This window comes from Myotis lucifugus, unplaced genomic scaffold, assembly GCF_000147115.1.
Source record: "Myotis lucifugus unplaced genomic scaffold, Myoluc2.0 scaffold_77, whole genome shotgun sequence".
Classification (NCBI taxonomy): Eukaryota; Metazoa; Chordata; class Mammalia; order Chiroptera; family Vespertilionidae; genus Myotis; species Myotis lucifugus.
Genome location: NW_005871125.1, coordinates 1020339 through 1035862, shown reverse-complemented (window position 1 = coordinate 1035862; position 15524 = coordinate 1020339). Strand labels below are relative to the sequence as shown.

Here is a 15524-nt window from a genome sequence, read left to right as displayed (position 1 = left end):
GATAGATGTGAAGGATGGTGTGGGCTTACTGCCATTTCTTGATTTTAAGTACAACTAGGAGTAATATGAGGACATAAAGGACCTCAGCCTTCACACCTCATCTCCAGTCCTAGCCCCTGTCTCCATCCCCATGTCCTTCTTCCCTCAGAGCCTTCAACTCATAAAACACTGTTTCTCATTCCTTGTTTAGATAACAAATGGTGTTTCCAAGCTTGAAATGGAAAATTTTGGTTGCTCTATTGATGAGCAGCTGTGGAAACTACCTTAACTCAACAAGAGGATGGATTTAATAAATCTGGGAGAGAAAGAATGAGAGAGAGAGAGAGAGAGAGAGAGACCATTAATCAGAATATAAATAATTCCTTATCCTTCAGTTGTTTTTCTTAATAAATCTGTGGCTTTAGAGTTATTAAATGATGGGGTTTCTTTTTAAATTAACTGGAAACATTCCAGATGCATCTTTATCTCCTCAATAGCAGTTTTATATTTATTTTCTAGTTTTTCTTTCAGGTGGATTCTATGTTTCTATACCTTATGATGCATCCATATTTCTGTTGCTGTAAGACTAGCTGTGAACTAAATGTGTACATCCAGTTTCTTTCTGTTTTCAGAGTTGTAAATTTTGTTTTATATGAGAAGTGATTGTTTAATAGCCGGAGAAATTAACTAAATTTACAAAGAATTTGAATTAATTTATAATGTCTAAATGTTTTCTATACTTCTTTCCTATATGTGAAATATATAAAGGCTCTGATATTTACAGTGTGTAAGTTATACTTAAGTGCCAAATCCTCACACAAGGTAATCGTAAAGGTATTGCTGGATACTTACATTTACTCCACCAATCTTGTATTCCCACCAAGTACCAGGGACAGCGCTTCACATTGAGGGCCTCCCAGTAGACAAGATTGTTACCTTCCAAGAAAATTTTGCCTATGGGTTATGATAAACAACAAACAACATTTTTAATAACAATTTGTAGCAATGTGTGGAAAAATAATGTAGGAAATGTGTAAGGTGCTACGCATGTGCATAAGAAGGGAATCTGTCTTCATTAGAGGCAGGATGGGGTGATGGTTGAAGGTTAAAGGAGTGAATTATTTGAGGAAGTATGATCTTTGTGCAGCGATCTTCTGAAAGAGGAGTTGAAGCTACAGTGTTCAGGGGAGAGGGAATAGGAGATAAAAGTGTGGGGCAGGGGGTATGTTTTAGGAGAGACAATAGCATGTGTGAAAATCCTACAGAGGGAGGAGAAATAATAAAGTGGTTGGAATTCAAAAGGAAGAGGGGCATGAAACAGGTGTGCAGATAGAATCAGCATGTCCACCTGTTCCTCCTCTGCTGTCAGTTCTTCTTCAGCTTCTTTGAACCCAGCTATCATTCAGGGCATGTGCTTCAGGTCCATTTCTGTTTAGTGAAAGAGTATAATTATTTAAGACCCATCTCAAATTTATCTTTCTGCAGGAAGCCTTCAGAAGTTATTACAGTCTCAGCTGGAATTAATCACTTTCTTCTTTAAAACTTAATAACCTCTTGAATGTCATTTGTTTTAGTCTGACTTGTGAGTTATCTGCCTTGCTCAATGCATAGGAGGGCAACTATGTCCTGGTCGCCTCTGTGCTTGGTATGTAGTAAGAACCATAAAAATAGTTGAATTGAATTGGAGATCAGATTAATTTTAGTGTAATAGCCTTCTTTTTTGTGCTATTATTATTTATTGAACTTATTCTAGCATCCAGTCTACTTTTTATATCCAGAAAATTCTAGGCCATTTGAAGGGCACAGATGCTGGCTCTGTTGGAGACCGCTCTCAAGAAAACTCATCAGCATAGCCAAGGTTCATAAATTTCACATGAGACAAGAGCAGGTAAACTTGAAATTATAGTGACACTCTTAAGAACAACCTATCTTTTCTTTATTTGAAAAACACCATAATTCTATTAAATGTTGCCACCACTACTTTCTGAGAATATGATCTAGCAGCATTTACATATATACATGTAACCTTATTTCATTTATCTGCACTCTGCTCATTCTTATCTGCATGCAGACTAATTCATTTGCCCTTGAGGAATTGTAATTTTAACTTAACTTCGACATTAAAGGAATTTCTAATACAATCTTTAGATAAGAGCAGCAAATGAGATTTGAATTACTTAACTCAGTGTTTTCACATTCTATGATAAGTCTTTTATTGTGATAATATTTATCAAGGATGAATAGATACCATGGCTGACAAGCAGAAGCAGCTACTAGTAAAATCATCTTCAAAAAGAAACCTTTGAATTACTTCTGTCTCTAAGCTAAGAAAAGCTGTTGTTTTCACCAAAGCAAAGGGAAGATCAAAGGACTTTGTGCCCAGAATTTCCTTTGGAATAAATGAGAGCTGAAAATATTAGAGATAAAATAAGACTAACCTGAAGATTCAGTTAAGGAAATATACTCTGTGAGGAAAAATTGTCAGTGCTTACAGAAGCAGGATTTATTTTTATTTGTAACTGCTGAGTTTTTAGCCTGTCACAAGGACAGTCAGTCTTTAAAAAATATATTCAAGGCATTCTGGTTAAGTTCTTTGAGTGTAATTTTTTCCCTACTGCTTTTGTTTAGTTCCTTTTGCTGACATTTCAGACTTCTGTTTGGTGGATGGACCACAGAGGGTGAATGAATGATTATACATTATCCTCTCAAAGCTTTGCTCCTGTACCAATCAGGGAATTTAGCTCAGGCCCAGAACTTCTGATACAAAAAAACATAATTGTAACTTAGAAGAAATTAATATGGACTTACTAAAAATCATTATTTGTGGGAAGAATAGAGTGTTATGTTTTGAATATTAGCTGTCTAGTTACATGGACCTTACAACTTCAATGGTGGACAAAGGTCTGTTTTATATAGAACCAAGTTTGTGAGATTCTGTCAGTCATTTAAGAAGAAAAATGAAACATCTTTGCTTGGTTTTTTGGTAATTTTAGCCAGACTGACTCTAATTTCAGTTGCTTTGACCAATTCCCACCCATCTTTCCTGGCATACCTCAAAATCCATCCTCCATGAGGTCTTCCTTCCTCCCATAAGTTAGTCTTTTGCTTTATATTCCTTTCTATGCCTACATTATAGACTTCCTCACATCATGCTTTATATTCATTTGATGAATATTTGGTTTTCCTTTTTGATTTGTCTTTTTCTTTTTTATTTACTCATTGTTGATAAGGTATCTACTAACAGATGATTAATGAGTGTTTGTTTGTATGTATATAAATGCCCAAAAGTTGGGGCAACTAGATGAGAATAGAAATGGTGGTGGATTTCTGAGTGACATGGTGACTTTAACAGAATAGCATTCATGGAGAGCAGTATGGACTCTACTGTCACTGCTGACAGGTCTTCCTTTTAGAAATAGTCTTTATGTTTCAACAATATTTATTGTGTAATTTAAAATATTTTTTTTATTGATTTCAGAGAGGAAGGGAGAAGTAGAGACAGAAACATCAATGATGAGAGATAATCATTGATTGGCTGCCTCCTGGAAGCCCTCTACTGGGGATTGATCCTGCAACCCGGGCATGTGCCCTGACCAGGAATTAAACCATGACCTCCTGGTTCATAAGTCGATGCTCAATCACTGAGCCATGCCGGCCCGGCTATTGTGTAATTTATGCAAGTACAGGACTGTGTACAGCATTGGGATGCAGAGATGAATCAGACAGTATGCCCTTGACAATCTTAAAGGAAAGGAAGAGGAAATGCAGTATACAGGTTATTTTGAAACACTCTACTAAACACTATGGTAGAGACAACAGGATGCCCAGGGAGTGCAGAAGAGACTTAGGAAAGACCTAGGAGTTTAGCATGGACAGTTCTGACAGATGACTGCTAGTAGGCTAGTTGAAGGAAGGGAGAGAGGCTCCTTCAGGGGGAGAAAAACATATGAGCAAAGACATTGCAGAACCACGATGGGTGAGGAAGGGTAGAAAGGAAGCAGGAAGGGTGGGCAGGAGCAGACAAGGGGACCTTGGGACACCAGTTGAGGAACTTAGCCTTATGCCTGTACGAGAGGTGATTGGCTTGTGAGTTTTAAGTGGTGCAAGGGGAGGGGTCATGCATTTTAAATTGAGCATCCTGGTGGTACCATTGAGGACAAATTAAGGATGAAACTAAAAGCAGAGTCAGAGAGACTAGTTACAAAGTTATTGAAGCAAATGGAAATGGAGAGGAAAGTATCGGTTTTAGAAATATTTAGGAGGTAGGAAAATAAAAGTCTTGTTAGAGTAGATATTGTGTTAGAGGGAGACAGACACATTGGATTGGGTGCCTGGATCGTTATCTGATATAATGGCAAAACCAGAGGAGAAGTTCCTTGGGGATTGGGAGTGTCAGGATACTGAATTGAATTGGATTTGAGATGTGGGATTGCTATCTAAGAGGCTCTATCCAATAGGCTGGGTTCACTAACAGGGATGTAATAGTTAAAACCAAAATTATGCCTGAGAGTTTCCAGACGATAGCACCTCACACACAGAGAGGTTTGGCGAATTGCTCAAAGGCAGGCAGCTGGCTCCATGGGAGCCGAGACTCACGCTAGGTATTTTCAGCTCCGAAGCATATGCTTTCATACCAGTACTCCATTTCTTCTCCCAACATGTGAACGATTGCAGGATTATGTACATGGCTTGGGGAAGTGATTTAATGCTGTTGGAATTGTTTACAAGCATTAAATACAACACAAATATGTGAAATCTTTGGTGAAAAAATGAGAATTTCCAAGTGTTTTAAAGGGCAAAGAAGCATCCTGATTTGTTGTTGTTTTTTGTTTGTTTGTTTGTTTTTTATGAAAAGAGTTTGTTTCATAGCTGTAGAACTAGAAGAGATGAAAAAGACCAAAGTGGGAGAAAAAGGCAAAAGAGACTGAAATCATTATAATCATACTATTAATTAATTGAAAGCATCTCTAGAGTCTGACTATGAATCAATCTCACTGATGTATGCGCCTCACAGATGATTCCACACTCTCAGGAAGGGGAATTCATCTGCATATGTTTTAAATGGCATCAAAATCCATTATTAGCCATGTTCCTTGCCTCAAATTTCAATCAAGTGTTGGAATATACACTATGTAATCCTATATAATAAAAAGCTAATATGCAAATTGACCGAACGGCAGAACAACCGGTTGCTGTGCGTGTACTGACCACCAGGAGGCAGACGCTCAATGCAGGAACTGCCCCCTTGGTGGTCAGTGTGCTCCCACGCGGGGAGCGCTGCTCAGCCAGAAGCCGGGCTCACGGTTGGCCAGCGCAACGGCGGTGGCAGGATCCTCTCCTGCTTCCACCAACTAGCTGCATGACTTGGGGCAAGTTCTTAATATCTCTGAGCCTTGATGTCCTTACTTGTCCATTAGAGCTAGCGTTGCTTTTGAGGTTGCTATGAGTAATAGCCAAGAGGAGGTTTGTGCAGATCTCTGTGTTCACCAAATGTAAAGAGTAGCAAAGGCTTGTTTCTGAAGGTGGGTTCCATGGGGTTCCTGCACAGAAGCTCATTGGAGAATAAAGTTAGTGTGAAGGGCTTCTCCAAGGAGCTCGGTGCTGGGCCAGCTGACCTCACTTCCCAGTGGGGAAACCATAGAGGGCACTTGCATGAAACGACTATGCAAATGGAACTGGAAGAACACTGAGATGCTCAGGAGAATAGCCCAAATTTCATACCAGAAAACAGTAAGGATAGAAGTGATTGTGGAGAACTATCCAGAACTAGCCTAGCTGTGCTTCCAGTCCTGGGTGTAGTCCAGGGGCCCTGCATGCGTGCCAAACATGGCACACCAGTAACTTTTGCTGGCACACGAAACCCTCTCTTATAATCTTCCATTTACAATTTTTTTCTTAATATCGACTTTTTTATTTTTCAGATAAATTCAGTGTAGGTGCATCTTAGATAAGTAAATAATTTTACATAACAAGTTATCTTAAAGACCATAGACATGGATTGACGAGAGAGGGGAAGAGCAATTTCTATGCCTCTGCCTTAACTCTCCCTGCCTTCCTAGATCCTACCAGTGTTTTGGTTTCATCCACATACACTTGTGAATCTTTGTTCTCAGTGATGAATTTTGTTAAGTCTTGTAATAGGAGTAGCCTGACAGATGAAAGTAGTAGCTCGTGCATATCTCTGAAGGTCACGAAATATAAACCTGATGTAAAATCTCTGTCATCAGTGATGCAGCAGCAAAAGTCCCACTGATAATATCAAACGGAGTCATAAAGTTTTCTGTCGGACTATCAGTGTACATGTATACATTAAAAAATAAATTTTTCATCATCATATACTGTGTTTTTGTCGCTCGAATGAATTTTATTATTTCTTCAAGGTTCTTCACATACGTACACCTTAAGAGATATCAAGTAGGCGTAACATATTCTCAAAAAATTAGGGCTGGCACGCAGAAGAAATTTGAGTCAGAGATTTTGCTGGTTTTGGCACGCACTCACAAAAAGGTTGCCCACCCCTGGTGTAGTCTAATGATAGGAAATGTGGTTGCCCAGCTCTGCTATGAATGAGGTTGCAGTACCCTTCTCCAGCGAGAGCACAGGAAGCAGGGACTTTTCATGCCAGGTGTAATTCAAATGGAAAGTATCAGGCTCAGCTCTGCTCCACTGAATTTGAATACGACCAGATTCTCTCGGCGATTAATAAGGAAGTGCCATGAGTCACTTTTGCTATTCTGCAACCAAAAATAAAAGTTGAGTGATACTGTGATTCTCTATATCCACTCTTTACATATACTTGAACAAACACTGCATAGACTGATGTTTAAAGTTTTCAGTGTGAGAAATAAGCTGGTTTCTCCCTTAGGGCCTACTCTGGGTTGGCATGGCAGCATGGCTTACAGGAGAAAATGTACCTCTAAACTCTTCCCATGTTGGTCTTACCCTCAGAGTATGGGAAATCCAGTCTCTCGGAGATACATTAACGGGAGGAAAGATAAGATTTAAAAGCAATTTCTTAACAAAACTCCAGTGAAATTTGTATTGTCATCTATAAATTATAGATAAATGTTACCAATTTTATTTCCTAGTTAATTATGTTAAACCATTGATTTTTAAAATTCTGATTGGTAATTAAGGTGACTGTAGAGTTGATAAGTTTTAAGTAAAAACAAATGCTTATGTTGGATTTCTATTTTTATACAGTTTGGGTTTATTAGTATACACTGGTTTACTAGTTGACACTCATTGTGATGTGGCCTTGCTGTCTGTGACTATTCTGCAACTCACACATAGACGGGCTTACTGTGCCCGTCTATGCCCTGCTCAATACGACAAGTGCTTTTGAATGTTTGCATGTTGACACAATATATGTTTTTATGCAATTTCTAAATTCCTGCTAGCAACTTTTTTACTTAAGTCTGCGAACCACATTTTGAGTGGCGCTGAGATAGAGGAATAGGCTGGCATTTAAAATAACAGTTGCTGGTGAGAGATGTCACTTTGGCCCTTCGTGTGTGTATTTCCTAAATGAGGATGGACATTGTAAAGTGAGCTGAGGGCAGACCCCACAGGAGTGAGAACAAGCTTGTCTTGTGTCTGGGTAAAGAAATGTTATGGGAAAAAACTAGGACAGGGCTGCTCTGTAGTAGAAAAGCAGATTTAGGGAAACCAGAATTAGAGGAGTTTCTATTTTCCCACGAAGAAAGGCTGCTGGGGAGTCAGGCTCTTCAGACACTTACAGGGATGGAAGGACACGTTCTCACCTGACTTGTACATGTGTTCTCAGCTGCCGTGTACACGATCCCTAGTGAACAAGCTTTGTCTCTTGCTCATTGCTGTATTTCTAAAACAGGAAACAATGCTTCACACCGCAATAGATGCTCACACAGTATTGGTTGAAATAATTGAATAAAAAGTATTAAGAACATGCCCTTATGTCCAGAAAGCCATAGTGTAGGATGAGTAATTTTTATTACTCTCAACTGTTGTTGAATGCCACAAAGATTTCAGGAAGGTTAGACAGATTCACCGTAGTTCATTGACAACTGGGACAAGGGAACATTTCTTTAAAGTCTCATGTCTTTTACCCCTTCACTTTCATCTAATTCAACATAGCAGAATCCGTGACCAAAAATGGTATAAGGCTCGCTCTCTTTCTGCAATATATACATGTTGCAGGTGCAGGAAGGACTATCACCCTAGCATCCTCATGAAAAGAGGGACAAGATGAAAGTGAAGAAAAGGAGTGTTTGAAAACCAGAGAGTAGGATTCTAGTCCAGTATTTGCTGATTGAAGGCCATCAAAAGGAGAGTGAAATGTGGTCAGCAGCAGCCGTAGGGACAGTGGGTCCATCACCACCTTGAACACCATGATCCTGTTTTTAGAGCATAAGGGAAGTTTGAGAAGAGTGCTTTTCTCAATGTGGGAAAGTACTGTCCTCTGTGGTCACATGACTGTCTTGTTAACCTTCCCACAATTCCTCACCCACCCACCCCCAACACTCAAGTAGAAGTAAAAATGGCACTGTTAATTGATAATAGGCGGTTCTCTAATGACAAGCTCCTAAGATGCTCTGTTTTTGACAAGCCAAAGCACACAGTTGCCCAAGCAAATCCACATTTATCTCATTATTCAGGATTTCTCTTACTTTAAGTAAAACCTAATCTAGAGAAATCAAGGCTAATGCTTATGGACATGGAAAGTGGTTGGGATGGAGGTGCAAATTAATGTTCTCCTCCCTCCTTCCTCATCGTGTGTTTTTACCCATATGTGAGCTCAGGCTGAACCTGTCGGGTGACACTTACTTGGACAAGAGGTCAGTATTTTTTAATGCGATCTTATGTAGATGTAGAGATGAGTCTGACCAAGTGAGAAATTTCCATAATTATTTTAAATATAGAGATGATCTCATAAGCAATGACCTGGAAAAGAAACAAGAATATAGCAGAGATCTGAGCTGAATACTATAGTTATTCTTCCCTGTGTTGTATAAAACAGCAGGGGCTCTTATGCCTTTGTCATCTCTCTTGGGAAATTGGATATACTCCAACATGCCCAGAAAAAGGAGGGGGGTAGTGCCAAATGAGAAGAATGTCACATTTGTCATTGAGTTAACCTCTGTATCTTCAATGACAAAATTAATAAATTTAAATATTTTACATTAAGCTGTTGCATCGTCTCTCTTTGTGTGAAAACCTGGCCATCATGGGAGAACCAGCCTGTTCCTATAGAGCTTTGATCCATTTGACAAAGCATTTACGTGATTCTTAAATTAGTATATAAACTTGATTAGCTCTACACAACTAATCTCTATGTTCCCCAAACTAATTTTCTTTCATGGAAAACATCAATTCCTATTTCCATTACCGTGGTCTTGTTATGAATGCTGAATGATGCTTTTCATTTCTAGGGTCTCTTGAAACTCTAAATTCCCTAAATTTTCACATTTTGTGTATCACACATTTCTTTCCATGTATTTTTTTTTTTTTGCTGGTAGCTAAGTTTTACTTTGTAGTGCTTCTCAACTGCTTAACAAATGAATTACAATTTTTTAGTTTGCTACTTAATTTTGTCACAATATGATCCAGCTGACTTGCCCAACATTCTCTCTCCCTACCTTACATGAACCTTGTTTTCAGCCAAATTGGCTCCATCCACTCTATATCTGTTCTGTTCTTCCATGGCGTTGCCTCCACTTGAAATGATTCTTTCCCATTTTAACCTGTCCAGAATTCCTTCCATGGGCCAAAGTCCAACTCTTTTGTTATATTCTTACGTGGCCTTCCTTCTTTCTCTTTCAGGTATATCCCAGTGACTTTCTGCACTTTTTAATTTACCTCCCAACACTCTACCTTGCATTGTAGATACCTATACACTTGTCTTTACTATTAGATTGTATGAAATTAGTTTGCTCAAATTAGTTTCATTGTAGTTATTAGATTTGGATAGGTTTATATCACTACTGATAGTACTTATGACATTATTACTTCTTTCATTGGTATTTTATTCTATAGGGACTAAATGAAAAAATGTGATTGTAATGTATCCATTTTCTATGGCAGAGTTAATTTATAAAATTGTGACAGTGAAGCCTGATGTAATCAAGCATGAAAGGAAACTTACGGTTCACTTTCTATAAAATAAGAGCAGCACTTTCCAAATGGTCTCAATAAGATTTGCTATATTGGGACAAAGGATCATGACTTCATTCTTACTAGCCTCAGAAACATAATAAACTACCGTCAGTTTTGGCATTAATCCAATTTTACCATTAACTTTTTCATAAATTTTGATTAAGGAGCATGGTAAGACTTGCAATTAAGGGAAGTGCATTAGAAATTCATTTCCTGTCCACAGTTTGTCATATTCTGAAAATACTGAAATTCTGTGAATATCTGCAAACCATAGGGATGGTAAACTATCTGGCTGAACACCTGTGTTTTTTGTGTGTTTTGTGTGTGTGTGTGTGTGTGTGTGTGTGTGTGTTGCTGATGGGGAGTACCTAAAATTAGTTGCAGCCTCAAGTCCAAGTTTTTATTTTAAGAAGTAATTGACTAAAGTATTTGTTGGCTGTGTAAATTTCATAAGAGTAACAAGGTGCCCATATTTCATGGTCATTTTCTCTAAATGTCACCGGCTCACAGATGTATTTTATAATAATTTGTTGCTTTCTATAATCATTGGTTAACAAATAATTAACTACTTTCCCAAGTCTGGATCAATAATATATCTAACTCTGAATTTGTAGTTGGCCTTTCTCTTCTAAGAGTATTTTCTAGGATGCGGTTATATCACTTGATTTTTATTTCTATTTTAGTTCTGCTATATAGCAGCTTAGGAAAGATAAGATTGTTTCTGAATAAGGTTTTAATTGATGTGGGCACTTATTTATTTTAAATCTATAAAAGTTATTTTTCTACTGATTCTCTTCATCAAATATGTTTGTTAGAAGATGTTGCCCCATTGAAAAGTTGAAGATTTCTACCAAATCAATTTTCATGAATATAGCAAAATTAGATCAACATGATCCTCCTGTTAACTTTTCTTTTAAGGAACATTTCTTTCAGAAAGCAGGTAGAGTGCTCAGTGTGGCCAGCTGTGGTGGCAGGCTTCAGTAGTGAAGTTTTCCTCGGTGTCCTAATGATCTCTGGATTGCTTTTACAGAATATTTTTCTCCCCAAACTATTCAGGGTAGGGAAGAGCTGCAGTTTCCACAACCAGTGCACCCGAGTAAGCCATTTAAATGATACTCTTCAACTTTCACCCAAAAAAGTTTCCTTTCTTTTGAGAACTGAACCTCTGTTTGTGCAGTGATTGCAGAATTATGTAGATGCCAAATATCTACCTTAATTTTCATTTCTACATGGATCATAACATGTTTGAGATGGCCTTAGGGGGAAACTGGACACTTTGGCTTAGATACCTCCTACTGTGTGCACTTGAATAATAGTTATTGCATAAGCCCTGTTTGCTGACCACAGTACCGACCACTTCATATTCATTGATTAATCTTCAACATTATGCTATCGATACGCAGGGCAATTTTAATATCCACTGTAAAAATGAGGTGCTTGAGACCCTGGGGGGCTAAATAATTCATTGACTTGTGTGCTCTTTTTCTACTAAGCACACATGAGGAGGCATGAGGACATCTGATTAGGTGTCTGTGTGGCTTCCAGCTTTGAAGCATCACCTACCTCTGTCCTGAATGTATAGTGATGCTGGATAAAATGTGAAAACAGAAAATGTAAAAGTCACAGCTGAGGTCACAATTTATCATCTCAGTGACCCGTGAATGGAAAGGAAATGGGAGCAGTTCTGTGTTGAGGCCTCTGGCTTGTTGACCTCTGGTGGTAGACAGAGGGTTCTGTACAACTTCTTAAGGAAAATGAGGATTAAAGTCATTCCACACTAGGTAGAGATCAAGAGCCATCCTCACAGTTTAAAAGCAGGGTCTGGAGAAGGACTCTTCCACTTCTGAGTAAAGGATGAGCTATCTGTTGTCTACGGCTGCCGGAGACTATAGCTTTTATGGACTTGAGATGGAGAAAGAAGCGGACATGGCCATTAAACTTGGAACTAAACTGGCTCATGATGTGACTGGTAATAATCCAGATGTCTGCATCATGTGATACTCCCGTCGCCAATATGAAACTGTTTACAGATGGGGGTTCTGGGCACCAAATGAGCACAGAATCATTTGTAAGAGAAAGATGATGAGAGATAGGGGATGGAGCTAAATCAAAATAACAAATAAAACTAAATTAAAAATCCTCCCACTTCAAATGAACTTGCAAAACAAAATCCCAAAGAACATGAAGAAGCCTAACACTAAGAAAGAGCCAACGAAATTTCCACTGAAAACAAATTTGACTCAGAAGAAATTAAAATGTTGAAATAGCCTGGCAAAATATATTTTAGGTGTTCAAAGTATAAACAAAGTATTGCAGCCCATCAAAAAGGTAGACAATCTTGAAGAAAAAGAAAGCCAGTTATCCATTTATTTATTTACTTACTTATTTATTATTTTCTGTAACTATTTTTCATTGGATTCTTTGGGGGAACATTGGCTAGTACAATGATATAGGTTTCAGGTATACAAATCTAAATACATCATCTGCATCTGGTATTGTGTGTTTACCACCCCAAATCAAGTTTCCTTCCATCATCGTTTATCCCCCCACACCCTGTTCTACATCCCTCCACCCCCTTTTCTCTCTGGTAATCACCATACTATTGTCTATGAACTCTTTTGTGTTTGTAATCCCTTCACCTTTTTCACCCAATTACTTATTTACATTTATTAAGTCCACACTATTTTCCACGCACTGTTTTAGGTGCTAGAGAAGCAGCAATGAACAAAAGTAAACCAAACCCATCCCCACATAGAGATTATACATTCTCGTGCATTTAGTGGTAGAAATGAAATAAGATTAGGCAGAAATCTTGGAAATGAAAAGATAATCACGGAAATAAAATTCTCAGAAATGCTAAACTCTATACTTGACTGCTTTTTTCACTTGGAAGATATTACTTAGTCAATCACCTAAAATGCAATAATTGCAAAATAAAATCTTTTTTTTAAAAAAGCATGGTCTGAGTATTTCTCTGTGTGTGGAGAGAGAGAACATGAGATTATGTAAAAAGATAGTAGCTGAGATTATTTTAAAATTGAAGATAAGACTCTTCAAGTTGAAAGTGCACTTTAAGATTCTGTCTGGATAAAAATAAATCAGTGCCTAAATATTTCGTGGTCAAACTTTAGAATACCGAGGATAAAAAGAAAGTCTTACTTAGGAGAGAAAAAATAGACTAGGCCCAAAACAAAAACAACTAGTTTGAGAGCAGACACCAAAGCAGTACTGAGGGGGAAAATGTCCTGTTGATCTAATCCTAGAACTCTGTGTCAGAGCATACCACTGACTGATGCTGACCAAAATATTTACTGAACAATCACCTTCTTGGGGAAGTGAGCCTAGAAAGAAAGTGTGGATTTAAAGGCGGGGCGGGGGGGGGGGGAAATAAAGAAAAACAGCTATTCTTTGATGCCTCCATTTAGGCCAACCATATGGGTGACCTTTAAGCGTGGAAGTAGTAAGTGCCCGCTTCGGGTGGTGCTGCCCTTTGTGAGGGAGAGTTTGGACCAGATGGAATGGAGAAGGGTGAGCAACAAAGGGCTTATCTGCACCTGTCAAGTTTCTTTTCTTTTTAAGGAGAAGCAAAGTGCAAAATGCTAACATAGTTAAAGCATGGTGGTGCGTGCACGGGTTTTCACAGCGTTCACCTAAGTGTGTGCCTGTATAACTGAAAAAAAAGGTACTCAGATCTGCAGGAGAACATGACCTTTTAGGCACAGCAATCAAGTTTATAAAACAGCCCGCCGTCTGGTAATGGGGCCAGTTAAAACCCAAGTCTTCATCAGGGCTCACAGGGCCCTACAGAGCCTGCTCTTCCAGCCTCTTCCTAAGCTGCTCATTCATTCATTCTGACTGAGCTCCAGCCGCATGGCATTTCTCTGTACCTCACACAATTCAAGCTTGTTTCCTCTTCTCATAACAGCAATCCTCTTAGAGAGTTCTTATCTCCTTCGGATACTGGGGAAAGTCTAGAACTCTTTAAAATAGCTTAAATTCCTTTGATCTTGCTCTCCATCATGTGCTCATAGTAGATATTGACTCAAACAGGTAAATGAAACTATTGTCATGGCACTTGATGGACATTCCACGTCTGTCCTTATAACACTTTGTCCTGAGCTGAACACTTCCCTGGGTTGCTTCGAAAGTGCTATGTACCCAGGACCAACAGGCAGCTGAGGGATTCAGGATGAGGGAATAATTTGTCTGTAGACTTGGTGTACGAGCACACTTGTGCATTTCAATTTCTCTCACAATGAATGATACTTTATTCTTTGGATTCTTACAGGGCATTTTACTTGGACAAGTCAAATTCACCACCCAACTCCACATCCAAGGCTGCCTATGTTGATAAGGTACAAATACAGGATAGCATTTATTTATGCTTTATCATTTACATAGCTCCCTTCCTCAATTTTTCTGCTGTCTGTTGTTTTTGCAGTCTCCAATTTGGCTAACTCCGTAATAAAATATTTTGGACTATTCATTAAAAGTTATAATAGCTCTGAATTATATTCCAGCTAAAAGGATTTCTTAAAAAAGAAAGCCTCATGGACAGACAGCAGTATGGTGATTGCCAGAGGGAAGAGGGGCTGCGGGGAGGTAGAAGAGGGTATGGGAGGATAAATGATGATGGAAGGAGACTTGACTTGGGGTAGTGAACGCACAGTACAATATACAGATGATGTATATTGTATACCTGAGACCTTTTCAATTTTTTAAACCAATATCACCCCAATAAATTAATGAAAAGTAAAATCAATAAAAGGATTTATTTCCACTAACCATGTTGAACTTTATGTTCATCCCTTTGTTCTGTAGCTCCTGAGGCCTCTCAATGCCCTGGATGAACTTTACCGCCTGGTAGCCTCGTTTATCAGGTCCAAGCGCACGGCGGCCTGCGCGAACACAGCGTGCAGCGCCTCGGGCGTGGGGCTGCTGTCCGTGTCGTCGGAGCTGTGCAGCAGGCTGGGGGCCTGCCACGTCATCATGTGCAACAGCGGCGTGCACCGGTATGTGAGCGTCCCCGGGGGCTGCACCGTGCCCACTTTCATTTGGTAGTTCCGGTTTACACGTTGGCGACAGGAAATTATAACTGGCAGCATTCAAAGGACAAATGTATTTGGGAGAAGATTTCGGAAATTAGATAATTCTTACACAGTATTTCCTGGTTTTAGTTCCTAAATTTTCTGTGACTATCCACACGAATGAATACAGTCCCACATTTCTATCATTGTAGCCCAAAATGTTTTCGCCCTTTTATTTATATTATAATATTTATACTTTAGGTACAGAGTTACTCATTGACCTTATTCACTGTAGGAACTTGCTTGGTAGGACACTTTTCATTGCATTCGGTGGACATTTCACTGTTCAGTGGTTTAGATCCCTATTACACAATTATTGTGAGC

General features: G+C 38.8%; 1 protein-coding gene across 1 annotated transcript in view; it reads left to right on the top strand.

The window, feature by feature from the left end:
* Nucleotides 1–15524, top strand: part of PREX2 (phosphatidylinositol-3,4,5-trisphosphate dependent Rac exchange factor 2) — a 212994-nt gene that overhangs the window by 171539 nt on the left and 25931 nt on the right. Inside the window, exons 36-37 of the mRNA XM_006090598.3 lie at nucleotides 14402–14468; nucleotides 14935–15125. Of these exons, the coding sequence (XP_006090660.1) occupies nucleotides 14402–14468; nucleotides 14935–15125 (258 nt within the window). The remainder of the gene's footprint in view (nucleotides 1–14401; nucleotides 14469–14934; nucleotides 15126–15524) is intronic.